Source organism: Polistes dominula, unplaced genomic scaffold (genome assembly GCF_049000335.1).
Source record: "Polistes dominula isolate Pdom_NZ unplaced genomic scaffold, Pdom_raw_medaka contig_373, whole genome shotgun sequence".
In the NCBI taxonomy this organism is placed as follows: Eukaryota; Metazoa; Arthropoda; class Insecta; order Hymenoptera; family Vespidae; genus Polistes; species Polistes dominula.
The window spans coordinates 4786300-4807523 of record NW_028300899.1 but is presented as its reverse complement, the minus strand read 5'-3'; the positions used below and the strand labels follow the sequence as shown (position 1 = coordinate 4807523).

At 28.3% G+C, this 21224-nt stretch overlaps 1 protein-coding gene and 1 long non-coding RNA gene across 2 annotated transcripts in view; both read left to right on the top strand.

Moving 5' to 3' along the window:
* The first annotated feature begins 488 nt into the window (after positions 1-488).
* LOC107064580 (non-homologous end-joining factor 1) lies at positions 489-2211 on the top strand. The gene is made up of 4 exons (XM_015317440.2): positions 489-894; positions 965-1283; positions 1367-1514; positions 1598-2211. The coding sequence occupies exons 1-4, from the start codon at positions 712-714 to the stop codon at positions 1833-1835; spliced, it is 888 nt and encodes a 295-aa protein (XP_015172926.1). The 5' UTR covers positions 489-711; the 3' UTR covers positions 1836-2211.
* Positions 2212-14723: 12512 nt separating this feature from the next.
* LOC149033480 (uncharacterized) overlaps positions 14724-21224 on the top strand; it is a 63364-nt gene continuing 56863 nt past the window's right edge. Inside the window, exon 1 of the long non-coding RNA XR_016178466.1 lies at positions 14724-14857. This is a non-coding gene — a long non-coding RNA (uncharacterized LOC149033480). The remainder of the gene's footprint in view (positions 14858-21224) is intronic.

Sequence of the window (21224 nt, the reverse complement as noted above, 5' to 3'; positions counted from 1 at the left end):
TTATTTAGAAAAAAGATAACATATGCACTTGAGAAGATAATGATGCAACAAGTTGCAAAAACGTAATCATATTATTACAAGTTTATTTATTAATAAATATAATTCTAATTTAGAATTCTTAAAGTGAAATTTTTCTTGGAAGGAATCAAAAATTTTTTAAATAAAACGAAAAGTGAAAGGTTTTGAGTAGAGAAATATAGGTTTGATATAGGTAGGAAATATATTTGAATATAGGTGGAGAGGGGAGTAGAATTGATCGTTTTTTATTTTTTATAACGTAAATTATTATAGAATATTATACGTTCATGGTGGTTATGTGTATATGTATATTAACGTTAAGAGGATAAATAAAAAATTCATATAATTTGTTCATTATTAATCGAGCTTCAATTGAATATGAATTTCTCCCGCTATTACTCACTCAAATTTTCCTCACTTTTGCGCATGCTTCGAAAACAGCTGATCAGTATTCATATCAAATGACAATATGAAAGAATTGTTTCATTTAATTCGCGTGTGAATTTTACTTAAATTTTAATTTATTTTAAATTATTGTTAATTAAATGTAAATTTAATTTATTATGTTATATATGCAGTTTATATAATCTTTTTGAAGTGATGTCAAACGTTCATTTACAAATGTACAGATAAAAGTTAGGTTATGTTGAACAGAGCTTGTTTTAATGTGACATATAACATATTTTTTATAAGATGGCTATAAATTTATTAAATCAAAACGATTTAGGTAAAGTTTGGAAAGAAATTATTATTGATAATGAATCTTGTATTATTTGTGTTACTAAAGAACACAACGCTTGGAAAATTTTACTTTCCAATTTTAAAGAAATATGGTCAGAATGTTTGACCGATGAAAATATTTTAAACAGATCTAAGGTATTATTAGAAATACTTTAAATAATGTATGATATTAATAGAAGATTAATTATTATTTGACTATTTTCAGGAATTAAATCCCATTTTGATTATCGATGACAGCGAACTGATGGAAGTTGTGTTAGACACGTTGACCAATATTCCTAAATATGCTGATAATCCATCCGTAGATCATATAAAGTTATTAAAAAACTTTGAAGGTGGTCGATTCAAATTTGTAATAAATTTTTCCAAAGGAACAACGGAAGAGTATTGGGATAATATTACAAAACCATTATGTTTATCTTCTATAGAACTTATTCGTAGACAGAATATATTATTAGATTTGATTAAAAAGAAAGATCAAGAAATAGCGGAGTATAAAGCAGAAGGAGCAGAATTAATAAGAAGTATGTTATGAAATATAATTATGGAGAAGAATTCTTCTTATTGATAATATTTCATTACAACTGAAATACTTTTCTTTAAATAGAAAATATTGAGACTAAAGTTTTCAATGAAAATCAACTTGATACGCATGCGATTAAAATTGATGAAAGTAACTACGTAGATCCATTTCAAAAAGTGATTGAGTTTTATAATAAAACTATTTCTAACAATTATGTAAAAATAGAAGGAAAGTAAGTATTCTTCTAATCATTTCTAATATTTATTAATTCAATATAAATAAGTTATAAGTAAAGTAAAGTTTTTCTATTTTCAGTTCTGTAAGATCAAAAAATTCAATAAAACAAGAGCGTCAAAGTATTCCTGATATTCTTCAAAGTTCTGGATCTAATGTAACCATCATAAAAGAAGAAACTGACAATGAACTTGGTAAGTCAGGTAATAACAGTAAAAGTAAGCGTTCTAAAAAAAATAAAATCAGCAATATGAACATTGTTCCAATTGTTATACCATCAAAGAGAAATAAGAATAGTGTTACTGATAATATTTTATAATATTTGCTATAATTAATATATGACAAAAGAAAAAATATTTTTATAAATCTTTTACCTAGATAATGTTAGTTACTTATTATTAGTAACTTATGTTAGTTCAACATAGGTAATAATATTTTTATAATAATTGTGTTAATGACAATAGTTATATTAATTATAGTATGCTTACATTAAGTATATTTATATTAATGTGCTTCGATTAAAATGGTGAGATGTATGAAACGATTATAAAGAAAATGAATTTTTCAAACTCGTAAAAAAGAAGAGTAAGAAAGACAATCTTAATAATTCTTTAATTTTATACATGATAATAATATAATAATAATATTGTACTATTTATTACAAATAAAATCTTTATATTTATGATCTATTTAAATACATTATCTCAAGAGTGACTAATTGTACAATATTAATATGTAAAAGTACTCAGATAAGATAAAATGAAATTATACAGATAACACCTTAACTTTAAATGTAATTTTGTCATAGTTAGATAAAGAAGTTTACGTTCTTATCGACTGTTGACAGAAAACGAATCTATACAGAAAACATTTACAAGTTTAATGCCGAGCTTAGCTAACAATAGGATTAAAGGAATCCTTTGCATTTACCGATTTGGCTGACGTCATCGAATACCCGAAGACATCACAAGAATGCGCAAGTGAGATCTTTGATGAATATTAGCAGGTAACATCCGCGAAGCTACTACGATCCAAGTAGGAACGAACCTCTTTGCAATCGTTGGCATCTTTGATTGCATCACGTTTACCAACACTTAGAATAAAGTAAAAGAAATAAAGAGAAATAGAGGAACACACACACACACACATACAGATAAGAAATATGAACAAAGAATAAGCATGTCCTGTACAAAGAGTCCTTGACGTAGGCCTCGATCCCAGAGAAAGATGAGCAAACTGGAGATCCGTGAGAGATCTACAGTACTTCCTTAACACGTTGAATACTATTTTCACATAAATTTTAATTCAAATAGCGTGGCCCATGAATTTAGTTATCATACTTCTTCTTTTTGGAAAAAAAAAATAAATGACGAATCTGAAATTGTTCTATAGAGAAAGAAGTAGATTGCATTTATTCAATAATTAATCAGTTATAATGTTACTTTACCAATAAGAATATAATATAGTGATAATGTTTTATTTCAACAGCTTGGAAAATTCGATTTGGGTCATCGGGTGGGCCCACGCGGTATTTAACTTTAAAGAATGACGTTGTTTGCAACGGTGTTTTTTCTTTTTAATATTTTTTTCTTTTTTATACATCATAACATTAAGTAATTTTACGGGATATTTATTTCCTCTATCGGATTATTCAACGTGTTAGTCACTTGTTATTATTCTCGATTTTCTTCGATTTATAATAGTATGAAGGAACATGTTTATTATTATTAAAGATTTCTATGATTCATTTTTTCCCGTTGGTTCAAGAGTCATGCTGGCACGTGAAATTATTCTAACGGTAGAATCAAACGATCTGGCAACCTTGACAATCTCGGTAAACGTGGAAATATTGTTAAGGTTTCCTCCTCCCGATACTTTCACTTTCCTTCCTACTTTTTTTCTCCTTTTATTTTTTATTTTTTTCCCCCCATAACGAGTAGTACGGTACTCAAGAATGATTGTAGAAAATCGAAACGTCCGATATACTGTCCTATTTATATATATCTATATATTTATTTATTATCTATATATATATTTATCTAGTTCTATTCATGAAAAAAAAAAGAATACGACTTTCGTAATACCGAAAATTTCTACGTCATAATTAACAGTCGTGGAGCACGTTAAACGTCTACATCCTTCTTACCGTCGTTTGCAACCAGGGCTGCAATTTCCCATGAAATGTTAGACAGCTTTACAAGTGAGCACACATACGTATATACTTACTTATACTTCACACACGCGGACATGTTGCACCTATACGGTTTTTTGCAAGACATTTCTAAAACAAGTACGAGCAGAGAGTACCAATAAAGACGTAAAGGAACGTAAAGTAACATATATATGTATATATATAGATATGTATGTAACAACAAGTAAGTACAAGTGTTTCCTTTGACGCAATCCAGATTTAAAATTGGCTTGAATGTTTAGACCGAAATACCAAGGATTCGTTCAGGAATACATAAAGAAGTCTTTCTTATTTGAAATTTCGAGAATTGAAGTCTCCAAAGTTGCATGTATAATAGTACGGCTTAGTATATGTACATATATTTATTATTCTAGTACATACTAGAGTCACAATTCATTGAAATTCTCTTCTTTTGTCTCTTCGTTTAGAATCATGAAATTTGTCTACGTATTTATTCTTATTTATTAACGAACAATAAAACTCCTATCGTTTTTTTTTACACATTAGTATCCTTCAAACGCGTATATATATCTAGGTATTTTATGTGTAGGCGTTGAGATATGACGAATAGCGGTTCTCTCTCATCTCCTTGTAGCATATCGTACATTATCTTCATTATCGTTGCACATTTTTCAGCGTCCAAGATCTCTTCAAAGGACACCAAGCTTGTTTATAAAAAAAAAGGATGTCAAAGAAAAAAATAGAAGGCGCCGGTTACTTGTCTCTCTCTCTCTCTCTCTCTCTCTCTCTCTCTCTCTCTCTTACTCTTTCTCTATAATTTACCATCTTTTTATTATCGATCAGTACCCTTTTGACGACACCGTTTTTACATTAATGATAAAAGAACAAGTAAGATAGTTAATCGAATTTTATTATCAAAATTATGAGAAAACATGAAAAAAATTGATCGAAAATAATTTTTCGACACTTTGTGCTACATTATGTTTTTTTTTTTCGTCACTTCGTGATCACCTTTAGTTTGCGGCTTTGTGAATAGCTTTTTTTTTTATAATATATAAATTTTTTGTCTCATTGAGATACTCTGGTTTTTTCTTTTCTTTTTCTATTGACTTTTGAAGGTTTCACGAAAATGTCGAGCAAACCCGAGGACGTTTACTCGTAACGTTATTAATCTCTTGGTGAGAGGTGGTCCCACCATGTCGTTTCTCATTGTACGTCTCATCGAGCGAGAACACTCTGGCTACTGGCTTCGAAAACCTGTCGGCAACCGCTTTTTGTACACGGTAGCAGATATTATATGCTCGTCGGTCACTTTCTTTCGACGCGGCTCGTCCCTACCAAAGAACACTATGCGAGTTTTTTCCCTTTATTCTTGGCACTCGTTTGCTCCACATCCTCCTTTGTTTATAGTACTTTGTTTTTCATAATTTTTTATACAATTACCCTCTCCTCGTGAAAAATATAACAATTTATTCTATATATTTTTCTTTTTTTTTTTTTTCATCGTATAAGTACAAATTATCTTGTAATAAAACAAACATTTTCCAATAAGAATGATCAATTTATTATTTCTACATTGTTATGTGTTAGAAATGACTCGTTTATCGTTCATATATATGTAGATTTTTTTTATGTGTATTTAGTGTTATTTTTTATGTGATTCAAATCGAATATAAAAAATTTCGTCATTTTTATTTTATTATATTTAAATAATTTTAAGATTTTTAAATACTTTCACAGATAGTATTATTTTCTCGAAATTAGCAACGAATAAGAAAAAAACAAATTTACTTCTATAATCACATTTAATCGTATTACCCTTTTTTTTCATATCAAATTATTTTTCTTCCAATCTTCCAAAATGATCAATAAAAAGAAACAAACATCTTTTCAACTTCACATATAAAAAATATCCCGACATTTTATTATTTCATTTTTGTATTTATTACCAGTCGAAATGTGGGGGTTGTATTCAATTAGATCGAGAGTAATGACCACCCTAATGTATGTACTTACATATATACGTACGATACTTAAATACATTTTAACAATGTCTGCACACGAAGTAGATCACGCGTTTTGTTCCACTATCTGCGGGTAATTTACATTACAGATAGAAAACGTAATACGCTGCGACAAGCTCTGTTGGATATTTATCGTTAATACCTTAGAATAGGATAGGAAGAAGGGGGATAGGGGAGGGGGCGGGGGAGAGAAAGAAAGATAGAAATAGAAATAGAAAGAGAGAGAGAGAGAGAAAGAGAGAACAAGAAAGAGATAAAGATAGATAGAGCGATTGTGCGAGCACGAACAGCTCGGTTAGGTTCAGCCGGTAATTACATTTACAGCTCTGTGCAACTTACAACCGACTGGTTGTAAACTTTTAATGTTTCTTAATTATATACCCCTCTCTTCCTCCTACTTCTACCCCTTTAAGCATATGCGAGATCTGGAATGAAACCTTGTAACTCTCTATCGCGTACATATTTGTAAGATATATTTGTAAAATTATTTCCTTTTGAGCTCCTCTTTTTTTCTCTTTTTTTTTTTGTCTTCTTCTTCTTCTTCCTATTTTTTATTGACAATATTATATCACTATTATAATTGGCTTATCACGCATGGGTACAGTCAAACTGGGTAGGAAATTAAAATTCCAAACCTATCGATGTAACCCGTAACATTCACCGTGTAAGATCAAAGGTTATCTAGGATCTATTCGTCGTCGTCGTCGTAGTCATAGTAGTTGTCGTCGTATTTCCCGTCATTTTCCTAAGATAAGTTTAATAAAAAGTGTTTTAGATGTATCTATTCGTTTAATGACGTATTTCTTGCTGGTAAGATTAATCGATGAATTATCGTTAAAAAGAATTTTCTTTTATGAACAGAGAAAAAATATTATACAATATTTAGATATTTTAAAATAATTTTCCTATCTGATAAGCCTAATTAAAAAAATGCATTAAGTATTTGCTTATAATTAAATGAGAGTATTTTTGGGGTATGATTTAAATTGAAATATATTTATATATTTATATGAATTTATATTTGAATAGTAATAGAAATGATATTTGTATATTATTTTCTATTGAAGTTATATGTGCATGTCTTAACCGGCAGTGTAGTCATAATTAGCTCGAATAACGGTAATTCATCTACGTTTATTCGTAAAGGATACTGAGAAGAGGAAGAAGAAGAAGAAGAAGACGAATATGATGATGATGATGAGGATGATGACGAAGAGATGAACGAATAAGAGTAATAGAATATAACAAAATATCTGTTTAATGAAAAATCTTAAAGGAAGATTGTTGTTACTTTGTAAGACTCAATTTTGACCGGATTATGTGAAATGCTCGATTAGTGTGATCGAAAGGAAAAGAATTTTGCTTCGAGTTAACGTTTCTCACTCCGGACTTCCGTTCGTCCTCGATTGTTAAAGTATTTATTTCCTCTTATTTTCTCTGATGCTCATCCTTCTAATTTTATTTTAATTTTTTTTTTTTCAACAATCTCGAACAATTATCATGATATGATTACTATTATTATTATGTTTCATACTGGATGTTGAGTTCGTTTGAATTTTTAGTTTTATTATACTTCGAAGGATTCTTTTTTTTACTTATTTGTCCTTGAACAAGTTTAATGTAATAATTATTTTGTTTTTTTATTTGGTTGATCGGTTAGAAAATTATATGTAATCGTGATGTTACAATATTAAAATATTTTATTATATACAAACCTGATAAATATATTTTAATATTAAATGTACCTGATAAATAAATTTTAATATTTTATATATAAACAAATGTTAAATATTACAATATTAAATTGTAAAATGCGTTTCTTTTGATATAAAAATTATATTAAATTATTTAGTATTTAAATATCGTACGAATCAATATATTTTTCTTATTATTTCTTTTGAAAAACAATTTTTCTATTCAACTTCTTTGATTTTACGCTTTAAGACTGAGCTAATTCAATGATTAATTTGAAACGGAAGTATAGTATAAGTAAATAACCCACTTGCTATCTGACTGTGGATATCAACCTGCTTCTTCTTATCTTTTCTTATTGTGAATAAAGTGGGTGTTAACAATCCACCCACCTTCTTCTTATTTCTTTATTTTTATATTTTAAATTTAACATAAAAAATCAAATATATATCTAGAGAATGAATAAAAAATAAATGAAGAAAAAATCTTGGTATATTTTAAACAATTTATTATTCTGACTTTTTCTAAATAACATTTATAAATAAATTCTTATCACTTGTTGCTTATATGTATAAATTTGATTTTATTTTTATTTTTAATTGAAAGTTTCGAATTTACTTGATGGTATTTACAAAAAGAAATTGTTAACTATTGAACGTGTTGAGGGTATTAGGAAATAAGTCTGGTTCAAGGTTCCGTAAATTCCCAGATGTCGGTTGTAGTATTACAACAAACGTCGTAATTTACTGCGTCCACTTATTTTATATCTAGGACATTGCGAACTTTGCTCAGTTCTAGTTGCCTCCCTAAATGGACTAACTATGATAGAATTTCAATAAGAACAGGATACACACATACACACATATACATATCTTTGTCTACTTTTTTATATGTACATACAATCAAGAATTGATTTCATTATGTGGGTGATTTACAAAAGGGTTGATTGATATAAATGAATCGATCATTTTCAAGTTAAATGTTATGTCTTTTTTTATTCTGAACTGTCATGAATTGAATTGACATCGTAATCGATCGTTTTTGGTGTACATTGTATTGATTGAGTTGTGATCTTGCAATATTTATTAGTCTTCTTATCGAATTATATGTATATATATATATATATGTGTAAGTTCTTTCGAAAGAGAAAATCGTTCGTAATAATTATCGAAACTGTAATTATAATGAACGTAGATATCTCGAGATATCGAATGATGTTTAAATCATCTTCCTTTTCGGATATCGATCGATCAGAGTAAGATACTCAAAGATAACTTTTAAGTGAGACTCAATTCGGTGGCAGCTTGATTATACAGTGTCATCCTTTCGATCCTTTCGAAGAGATCATGAAGATCCCAAAGAAGGTTGTCCTTTTTTTATTTTCTTGATTTTTATTCTCACTGATCCAGGTTATATATATAATTACTTCTTTGGTGAATTTGTAAGTGAGATCGATACGTTGCTAGAAAGAGAGAACATAACGACGAAATGTAATTTAGTAAATATATATATATATATTATGTGTGTGTATTTGTATGGTGAGTTTAAAAAAAGAAAAAAAGAAACCTACCTGACAAAATGTGTCTACCAAGTTATTTCTGTATTATTCCGAGTAAGAATGAAGAGAAAAAAAATAGGAATAATATTGTTCGTTTTATATCGATTTTATTTTATTATTACTTCTTTTTACGTTATGTAACGGGAGAGAAATTTTTTTTATGAACATTCTATTTACCGTACAACAAGAAATAATAATTTAACTCACACGTAGTATATGATATAACGATATAGAAAGAATTGCAAAAAAAAAAACATTCTTGAAGAAATATTTTCGAATTTCTTGTTATATTATAATAAACAAGGATTTTTCGTAGTTATTTTGAGATAAAAAAAAATGATAGGGAATTTATAGTAGACGGTTTAGTTGACGACAAAGATTTTTTAACACGCATGGTTGCTTCTTTTTCTTTTTAGTTTCTGGACCACACTTTTACAATTAACCGTTCTTTGGTACATACCGACTGTTCTAATCTCGAACTAAATCTCACTCGTAACGACCATGGCTACTCCATCGACGATTATCTCAACTCTAACTTTCCACGTATGAGAAAGACCAATTTTTTTTCGACTTCTTCGAAACACGGTTTTGTAAAAAAAAAATAAAATGACTCGTGTGTTGGACAATAATATTATTTTAATTTAAATTAAATTCGGTTGGTTCAATTTAATTATTAGAAAATTTGTAATACTTAAAAATTGAATAATAATAATAAAAAAAAGTGCTAACGTTGGACGAATGTTTTATTTGTATTTAAATACAACAAAGTAGGTTTATTTTAATTAGCATAATAATTTCTAGAAAATATTATTTAAGGTATTTTTATTTATACGAATAATTATGTTTACCGTAGTAAACCAGTACGCTTTAATTAATTTTAATTTGATGGTGATATTAAAAATATTATCTATGTAAAAAAAATGAAATATTAATATATAAAAAAATTAATGTATACGGAGAAGATTTGTGGAATTTAACAAAGTTAACGTTAAAAGGATTCTAACCATAATTGGAACCGACTTTAATCGTAGAAATCGTAATAGTGGAATCAGAAATCGAAATCAGAATCTATAGTTTGGTTTTTCGATCTAAATGTGTAAAGTATCGATCGATGGGAAACGATAGCGTATAATCGATAGGTTGGACTTTTGAGAGTAAAAGAATTCTTCGTTGGTTTTTCTCGTCGGAAAAGCACGCGGCAATCGTAACCGGTTTCTGTAAAAACCGGGACAGACATAGTTGCAACTTGACGGAGGTCTATTTCCTGTTCAACACTTTTTACCATCTAGATTGCGCGTCGATACACCGATTTCTTTCTAATGGAATGCCAATCTTCCGACGCCTTCGATACTTTTTATATTTATATTCTCAACTTAATATCTTTCTTTCATAGTTGGTAAACTATGTTAAAACTTCGTTTATCGTTTTATTATACCCAACTCTAATCATCTATCAATTTACGAAAAATTGAACGACTATTTAAACTATTTGACTAAGTATTTTTATCGATTCGATATTAAAATCAATTCAATTGACTTACTTTTTTTCTTTCATTTTTTTTTTTTAATTTAATATTAAATACATAGTCTAATATATTTCGAAATAGTTTGTGTTGTACTAAAACGCATTTCTAATTTCTTATCTAATACGATAGATCTATTTCATGCTCCAGAACACTTTTCTTTTACGAAACTACGAAATTCGATGATACTAATCTGATTGATAATAATTAGGTTTTTATATATATATATGTTCCTTGAATTTAGGTATACATTTTCGTGGTTATACTGTTCATCGAGATTAGAATTTAGTCGATTAAATGTATTTTAGTTGATTTTATATTCCCGATTTTCTATACATAACATATGTTTATACCTATACGTATAAGGACGGTCACGTAGTCAATATATAACACGATACTACTAAACGATAATAGGATAATATGCTTATAATAATATATCCTATATACGCACGAGCACATTACTGGATAGATTAGTGGAACAGATAATGCAAGGCCTTATTTTATCAACCGGTCACGTTTAGATTTAATTTCATCTAATTGCGATTAGTTAGTAAGCGGCGTCTCCCTCTTTTTCTTCGCAAGTTTACCGTTCGTAAATCATTACTTTTTTTTTCTTAATTTTAATTTGAAATTATCCAAACTTATCTTTTTTCTCACACGACCTAGAATTATCTTTCGCGCGAAACCTTTGACCAGTTTCTAATCTCGATTTTCTACTTTATCGACGGAGCGAGATAACGAACGATGTAATTGATTTATGATAAATTTGTTATTTGTAGAATTTACGACGATGTTTTGTTGATTTCCCTTCTTTTTTTTGTTGTTGTTTTGAAAATAAGAATTAAAAGAGAAACCTAACTGAATTAAATCTAACCGATATTGAACGAATGATTAAAAATGGCGGGGGTAAAAGTAGAAACAGAAGGATGGTGTAACGCATCAAGAAGATGAAAAGGAAATAAATAAAGAAAAAAAGTGAGACAAAGATAAAGAAAAACTTATTGGTAATCCCAGTTGTTAGGTTGGCGCCTAAAGTTTTGTTTGTATCTTTCTCACTTTCTCGTTAATGTTAACATAGTCGTTATTACGTTCGATTATCTAGGTGTCTCGGGACAGAAGAGATATCGCCATGAACAATGGCCTGTAACTTCACATGAGATAGATAAAAAGAGAGAGAAAGAGAGAGAGGGGATAACTTGATTTAACAAAGTGGCATAATGCAAATCGCTAAGGAAATTCTTATCTCATTTCTTTTTATTCGCCGATCGCCATTAACGCCCGCCCCGCCACCTACATGTCGATTCTTACAAGTTACTGAGAGAAGCAGAGGAAGAAAAGTGGTGGTGGTAAAGTAAAGAGAGAATGGAGACAAATAAACAAAGAGAGAAAAGGATAGATAAAGAGAGTAGGAGAGAGGGAATGTGGGGAAAAAAATAAATAAAAAAATTAGAAGAAAAAAAAATAAAGAAAAAAAAATGGCGTCGTGCAACGTTCGATCTCGTATCTGTCAGTAGATAAAATCGAATTCCAATGGCGGACTCACCCACTCATACTGCATATATACTTCGTTTTCTATGAGCTTACATATATATGTATATATTTATATATTATATATATAGTACAAATAAACACCGCCGCTTAACGTTTAGTCATAAATCAATTTAATCGTGCGTACAGAAAACGATAACCATCGGTTCATGAGAGTTAATGTAATCGTCCGAATGGGTCCGTTGATCCTCTCATAAGTGCACCATATTGTATGGTGATTGTATATATATATGTATAGACGTTTAACAAAAGCAATATAATGATTGTTAAATATATTCTATTCGTTGGAATTTTTTTTAATAAGTTTTGTAAAAACTTTTTCATCTAAATTCTGATCTGTGTGTGTTCTTATAGTTTTATATACATAATTGATACACAGAAATTTATTAAAAATGATTATAAATGTATTGGCAATAGTCAGGTATTTATAACATGTCCTACTTACTTCAAGTTGAATAATAGCACACAAGAACGTCTACCTCATCGTTTACGAATGGATCTTAGCCAAGAGCTATACCGATATGCTTTAATTACGAGCTAATGAACCACAAACGCGTTCTACGAAGAATTAATCGATACACTCTTTAGGGTACTTTATTCTTCGACGATCTCATTTGTTGTATGTTCGTTCAAAAAATAAGATAAAAGAAAAATAAACAAAATAAATAAATGAAATCGGAAGATAATTTAAAAAAAAAAAAAAAACCAATTAAAACTCATGGAACGGGAAGAGAAGAAATTTCTCAAGATAAAAGTCAGATAGAAAATTTTCTATTTAACATAAATGTGCATGTTGTGTGTTTGGTGCAATCGTTCCGTCGTTTTTCATTAAAGAAAGAGAGAGAGAGAGAGAGAGAGAGAGAGAGAGAAGGAGAGAGAGGTCAAAATCGTGACATCGTCGATGCGACGTATAGTTCCACGCCTGCTGGCACGATAATCAGTTTTACTTGACAGCCTAATAGTGTCCCTTAAAACGACGTTAACAACTAGCCATTCAATTGCAATTTATAATTACGTACTCTTTGCCGTATCGCCGATTACGATGACGAGGGGTGATAATACAAGAGACACGGGGAAAGTTTCTTAATTGATACGTGCCCAAGCTCGCGACTTTTTCACCTCTATTTATGTATCTATCTATCTGTATATATCTATATATATATTTATCTATCTATTTCTTTCTCACTTTCTTTTTAACGTGTTTGAATAGAACCACGACGACACTTTTCCCCCTGTCACATTCGTAAATTTGTTATTATCATTTAGAAGAAAAAATCTGAATCATTAATTTCATTTTAAACATATAAAATAGAAAAAATAATAATATTTAATTATTATTCGAATATTTATCAAAGAAATATAAATTGGATTTGAAAAGTTTCGAGCTTATTATTTTCAACAAGTTTTGTGTGACTATGTAAAAAAAAATTTTTTTAAATTTCCTTTTTAGCTACTTAAAATTAAAACAAATTTGATAATGATAATAATAACTAAATTATTGATAATATTATATTACCTATTTATAGTTATTACGTGACTAGTTAAGAGTCATTTGAAATTTTCCAAACGACTCGATAATTATACTTACTAATTGGGATCTAATGAATATTAGATGAGTGATAGAAAGAAATGAAAAAAAAGAAAGAGGAGGAGGAGAAAAAGATGAGACAAGCGAGTTATACAGTTAGATGAACGATTAACATTACTTGATGCACCACTTTGATTTATATTCTTTACGATTGATAAGCAAAATAAGCCTAATCGAGCATTGTATATATATAGATAGATATACTCACAACCAATTTGCATCGATGCATGTATTCATTCTATCTTTCTTTTTCTTCACATTTTCTTACATGTAAATATTCTTCCACATATATATGTATACATACATATGCACGTGGACCCCGTCGCAATATGTACTTATACTTTGGATTAAGACTTTCTTATTCCCGTCAAGCATTACTTCTGGCCCGTCTATTAAAGTAACGCGAGCTGACTGCACCTGACTCCTTTTCACAGTGCACATTAATGAGTAGGTGCATCGAGGACGGTCCAATCAGCTGGAGATCAACGACGGGGACGTTTCAAATTGAAGTCCGTTTTATATATAATTTCTTTTCTTTCTTTTTTACCCCACTTCTTTTGGTTCCAACACTTACTACCTTTCTTTCTTTCTTTCTTTCTGTAAATTTCTGTTTCTTTTTTTTTTTTTTTTTTTAATTTTCTTTCGTCATTCACATACATATTTTTACGTGTTATTCACGTTTTACTTGTATTATATAATAATTGCCTTTATTGGTGAAATTTTTATGTAAATCAATTCAAATTAAATGTTAAAGTAAATATATAATCAAACAAATTGTACGAACAATTTAAAAATGAATAGTTATACTCTTGTTAACTCGTATTATTACTTATTTCTTGAAAATTTTCATTCTCGTGTAAATAAATGTCGTATTAGATTGTTTTTCCTCTTTTTTTCTTCTTTTTAATTTCAATCTTGTATGCAAGTACATGTTGTAATATTTTTAAGCAATCTTTTCTCTACATTGGATTATTGATAAATTAAATAAATACGACTAAATGTATTAAAGAAACAATTTAACGTTGTATACCTGTTAGACGTCAATTATTTTATAAAATACACATTAATGTATTTAATCGAACAAAAATCTAATCTCTCTATCTCTCCCGTTGCAATATTTCAGATAATCAACGTTATACTTCACATACACACACACACACACGCTCATAGAGGAACTTCCAAACGTGCAACATATTTCTCAAGGCCTAGCTTGATAGGATAAACCATTGGAATTATGTCAAAACGTCAAGCCTAAAGGTAAGAAGCTTTAATACCTAAAGAGCAATAGTGAATATTTCTTTCCAATTAATCAGAAAGATCTTTCAAACTAACGTTTAGATTTGTTTTTTTCTTTTATTTTTATTTAACTTTTTCTATTACTTCTGTTTACCATTACACACACCACATATATATTATACATACATAGCATATATATATATATAGGTATATTTAAAACGAATACATAGTATAATAAATTAATAAACCCTGTCTACGAGTTTTAACTCGATGACGATCTCGAATGTTGATGGCACGTGCGGGTCTTACGAAGCGTTACAAATTTCATGGATCGTATAAGATAATAGTAAATAAACGTTTTACCAGGTTTGAAATATTTTCAAAAAATGACGGATACGAGTGTTATCACCTGCAGGGTGTTTGTTATCGGTATCACAGATCGAAAAGAGAGAAAGATAGGTCGGTTACATTCGTAGAATCAAATAAGAGAAGAAATAAAGAAAAAGAGAATGTGTATGAGAGAGAATGAAAGGAAAGAAAACGCGGAATCCGCATTAATTCTAACGAAGCTTAGAAATGTTCTTTTTATTTCTTTATCTTTCTTAAGTTGCATCTATCTATCCTATATCCTTTTCTTCCTATCTCATACGTTTGACTTCTGCAAGAAGACGGTTCACGGATAGACGCCATATATTATGCGCTTTGCGCACGTGCCTCTTAAGGAGAAAGACGTTTCTAGTGCCATTTATTTACGTAGAGACTTTACCTACCCAAAGGATGTTGTACATACTAGCGTTACTCCTACCTCAGTTACTACTTCGTCGTTATTCGATGGTTATTTTCTATAAGGATGTGTATATATATATATATATATATATACATACTTGTAATATGTATGTATGTTAGTATCTACAGCTACTACAACGTTTACTAATACACACACGTAAATGTACCAACTTGTCGCATGCTCGCAATTAAGTTCAAACTAAATTCTATGGTATGGCAATTAAGAATAACACATAGGGAAGACAACTTGATGGTTATCCTCTATATTTGATTTTATTACACTTTTTTTGTGGAATATTGGATTATTAGATTTGTTTTATTTTCTCAGATTTTATTTATCTATTTGTAATATTTTTTAAATAAGAGTTGAAGAAATATATGATATTTGTTTTCATGTAATTTTTTGTTTGTCTATAGAAATTATATTTTAATTAACTTTAAATAAGAATGTTACCTAATTATCGACGACTATTGATTAATTTAAAGAAACCTTTTTGTACGATCAAATAAATTGCATTAACGAGGTAACCAAAGTTAGTAAAGAATAAATGAAATAAAAAATACAAAAAAAAATATCGAAGGAAACATTAAGTAACTCATCCTTTGGAACTGTGCACTTATAAATAATTCATACCGCGCGGGACTCTCTTCTCGGTGTTTCGTTTAAACGAGAGGAAAGTGAAAGCTTCTCGTCAAGTTCAATGACGCTTTTCTGTCATGGCAAATAAAAAAAAAATGAAGAAAAAAGGACGACCAAATATATTTAGCTCGAGTTTTATGATTTCGCGACCGAGTTTTCAAATTATATTATATATAGTATACCCAAATTTGTTTTACTCGCCAAAAATTTGATAGTATATTTTATCTGAAAAAAATTAAATTACAAAAATTAGAAAATTATTGAAAGATTAACTGTATACAATCATTTTAAGATTTTTTTTTTTATAAAATGAATTGCAGTAAAAATTTGTTTACGTTTCATTATCATTTGATGTTGAGACATTTGTAAATCAAATTATCGAATGAAATCGATCGTTAAGTTCTAAAATACATTATATGCATTATTTAGTACATTATTTTCTTTTTTTTCATATTTATAGGCATAAAATATGTTGATAAAATTGTACATAAATGTCTTTATTATGGGACACCTTATATAATATATAATAAATAAGGCAATCACAGAGAGAGGAGGCCACGAGTAAACGAGAATAACTTTTTTTTTTAACTAACTTTATTCTTAACGTTTAATCATCTCAATTGTAAAAATTTAATAACAAATATATACTTTATTTACACGGTAAATAGTTTACGATTGCGAGTTTTATTAAAATACGAGTATAACATATATCACACACATGAACGAGCATGATATTAAAATAAACTTATACTATATTTCTTTTAGTTTCGTGAAGCTCGAACGATTCGAAACGTGTTTCGAGCGTGAAATTGTCCGGACACACGCATTTCCTCTCTTTATCTTACGCACCTCGCATCGATACCCACGTAAATTACTCACGGTGAAGATTATATGAGAGTTTTAAATTAAGACGAAATATTATATATATATATTTTTTTTTAGTTTTCTTTTTGCTTCATTCGCTCGTTCACGCATAGAAGAAGAAAATTGACAATAATTTGTTTGTTTTTTAATGAGAAAAAGTCTTATAAGTCACAAATTTCCATTTAAAAAGTATTATAAGTTAACCTTTTGCATGCATACATTTAACATTTGTGTCATTTACATTTACAATATTTACACGTATTTTATCTACAAAGTGATTTTACTTGTAAAAAAAGAAATATATGTCGATAGATGAAACTTAAAATAGAGTAAAATGTTTTTTCGTTCGACACACATCGATTACGAGAATTTTTCACGTTTGAAAATGTTTCCATGTGTACATTAAAATATTATATTAAAAATAAAAAACGTGATTTTATTTATTATTAAAACAGGTGTACACGAAATGAATTAAAGTAACGTATTATCGTATTATCTACAGTAAACGTTGAATTATAAAAAAAAAATTAAAATATAAATAAATATATGTTATTTGATTGGTTATAGTATTATATAAATATGTGTACGTAAATAGTTGTTAGGTTTAGTGTTAAGAAGAACTTTAACAAGTGTGCACATTAATACCAGCGAACGTGTCGCATGATTTTAGTACCAGGTCAGTGGCCCATGGTGTTTTACTCGTTTATATATTTTCCCCCCTCTCTCTCTCTCTTTCTCTTTTTCTATTTTTCTTTCTAGTTTTCTTTCTCAAACCTTCCTTATACGGTAATAATATTTTTTTTTTCATCCTCATCGTAGCAGAGTCACGGAATCTTTATCATTTTGATAATTAAACCCGATGTAAGATTACTCGAGAGAAGTATGTGTATTTGTCAGTGTATGTGTGTATGTGTACGGTGCAAACAGGCTCCTTAAAAAGATTCATGCATGTAGCTTTGACGAGTTATTGCTGAGATCTGAAGATGTAAATAACTTACATGGAGAGTCTATTATCTTTTTAGTATAGTTATTTTTAACAAGTATTTACATGAATTTTCTCATTTTGTTTTTTTCAACGTGTATTTCTTTCAAGTTCAATCGATATTTAAACGTTATCTTTCTTTATCATGTATTTTATTTATAATCTGTACAATACTTTTTTGACATTTGATATTCTATATATACATATTTATAAACTTTTTAATCTTATGTATTTAAATGACGCAGGATATGTGAAGAATTTATTTTCATAAGATTTGTGTTATTTGTATTGTAATTTTTATTTAATTTGTTTTTTTTTTTTATTAAAGTTCATTTGATTACGTTATAGCTCGTATTTATGGAAAATTTAAATTCGATGTTTATAGTAAGGAATAATATTTTGTTTATTTAGAAATTTTGAGTTAACAAGAAACGGGGAAAGAAAATTTGCTTCGTAAATTGAACAGAATTTTATTTCAATTCTCAACAACGATTTCCCTTCTGACACCTTTAAAACTCGCGCTTGTTACTTTTCCATAAAAGAATGAGAAGATAATTTTCTTGACCGTATTCGATTTATATTTGGCTATCTAAAATCGGTCTTTATAATACATACGCATATACGATTCAAATTGATTCTCACCATCGATTGTACTTTCCTCTCTTCTTGGTTTAAACAAAAAAAAAAATATACAATAAAAACAAAATAAAACAAAACAAAATGAAAAGAAATAAATAAAGTAATAAAAAATTTATTTGTAAAATCAAGCAAACTTTCTCACATATATCAGCGTAGAAATGCAACGATAAAATTTCATATTTGTTATGTTTATCTATGAAATGAGAGAATACGTTGGATTACTATGGTTATACATAATTTACCTTTCGATTCTACAACCATAACAAATTCTATCGATGATCATCCTACATTTACAGAAATCCTATTTTCTAATGAAAACTAAGAACGTTAGATTGTTTGACCTTAAATCCATATAATTATTCTTTCGATAAGAATCGTAAGATAGGGTAGCTCGTGTTAGAAAATTATTCACGATTAATCAACATAATCGAAATAATTCTCTAAAGTATTAGAGATACTTGAAAGTTTTATATCAATAGGTAAAAGAGAAGACCTCCTTTGCTAAAGATTTTAAACGTTCGGACTATCGTTAAGAGAATCAGCTACTTAACATAACTCACGCGGTTTGCTTACTAGAAAATCTTGATATCTTGAAATAATACTTGCATACTCGAAAAGTATCTTTCAATAGTTTATTCCTATAAAGAAGATTAATACGATTATCTTTATCGATAATTAACCCATGAAATTCTCCTTATTTTATGTTGAATTTTTTTTCTTATATTTAAAAAGAAAGATCATTTGTTTATTTAAACGACTTCATTCCCGTTGAATAATATGTATATATATTTATACAGGGTGAATCAATAAGTATTATTTTATTCAAAATAATTTGTATTTTATTGATTATATATTATAAATTAATAATAATATTATTATTCAGTGAAAAATGTTTTTAATTTAATTATGTTGTATTTTTTTAAAATTATATTTACTTAATTAATTTTTTTATTAGTTTTTCTATCATGGTATTAAAAGTAGGAAGCATTGATTTTGACAAAAGTATATAGCATATTATAAAAAATTATATAAAAACCTTTACATTAGATTGGTTTAATTTGTTTAATGTGAAAATAATTAATCATAAAATTTATAGTTAGTAATTTTTATCGACCCACTTTATTTTTTTTTTAATGAATAATATTTTTTTGTACGTATAATCCTTTGAATTGGAATATAGAAAGGATAGTCAATAAAGATATAAATATTCAAGATTCGTTTCAATTAATTCGATAGATACGCGTTAACGCGTTCACGCGAATCGCATGTACACTTAATCGATCTAAATCACACGATTGCAAGAATCTAATGAGCCTTACCTTACCTTACCTTACCTTACCTTACCTTACCTTACCTTACCTTACCTTACCTTACCTTACCTTACCTTACCTTACCTTGCAATCTTTTTTATCGATCTTCCACCATTTCTTTTTTTTTTTGGTTTTTTTTCTTGTTTTTTCTCTTACATATCTACCGTTAATTCGAGACTGACCGAAGTAAGAAACGCGAAGACAGATGGATCTAATTCATCTTTAACAATAAGATCGAAACGAAAATAATATTTCTGGAATGAAAATGACTGTAGGGAGTGTTTATTAATCGATTATGTTATTTTTACGAATACAAATTTCTCATTTCTCTTCGTAATTTGATAATTGTTCCTAATTCTGTCTAAACATTTGACAAATTGGTGTAATCTCATTCTTTCAATGTCAGTAATTTTGCTTCTTTCTTTATTTTTTGTTTTTACCGATGATAAATCTTATTATAAAAAAATAAAATAAAATTACTATGGTGGTACGAAAATAATTAGGATTTTTATTCTTGTAAATTTAACGTAAATTATTTTAATTATATTTTTATTTAACCGATCGCATAATGAATTGATTATTTTTATCAAATATTATAAACGATTACTTATACAATTATAAGTTCCAATTATTTTGAAATTTTTCCTGATATAAATAAAAATATAATAAATAACAGATAAAGTAATAATCACTAAAATAATAGTAATAATCATAATAAAAGTAATAATCATTAAAAAAAAATAAATAAATAAATAAAAACCAACATGAAACAATTAATTCTTTTTTTCTATTCATATCCTTTTTTTCTCGATGACAATATCAACAACGATAAAAGAAGATAAAACAAACACTTGTCTAATTAATTGACATTTAACAAAAAATGTCTTTTTTTTAAATAAAATTTTCCTCTTTTTCTTAATAAAAAAAAAAACTAATCGATAGATTAAAATCTAACTAGTAGTAGTACCTTTCGTCGTCAGTTAGTCAATGATGATTTCGCAACGATTTTCTAGACGACTGGTATTGGTGGGTTGCCTTGTTATCGATCGTCTTAGAAATCCTAAAGGTTGTCGTTAAACAGACATCGTCGTCTTAAGACGTTGTCCAAGAATCGTCGTCGACGATGATCATGGACACGTTATTTACAGGCAAGTAAATATGTATGTC

Bases quoted from the DNA above. Each gene is read 5' to 3' on its own strand.
- LOC107064580 (XM_015317440.2), top strand. From the start codon at position 712: ATGGCTATAAATTTATTAAATCAAAACGATTTAGGTAAAGTTTGGAAA. The intron at 1,284-1,366 runs GTATGTTATGAA...TTCTTTAAATAG, and splicing joins AGGAGCAGAATTAATAAGAA to AAAATATTGAGACTAAAGTT. The intron at 1,515-1,597 runs GTAAGTATTCTT...TTCTATTTTCAG, and splicing joins TATGTAAAAATAGAAGGAAA to TTCTGTAAGATCAAAAAATT.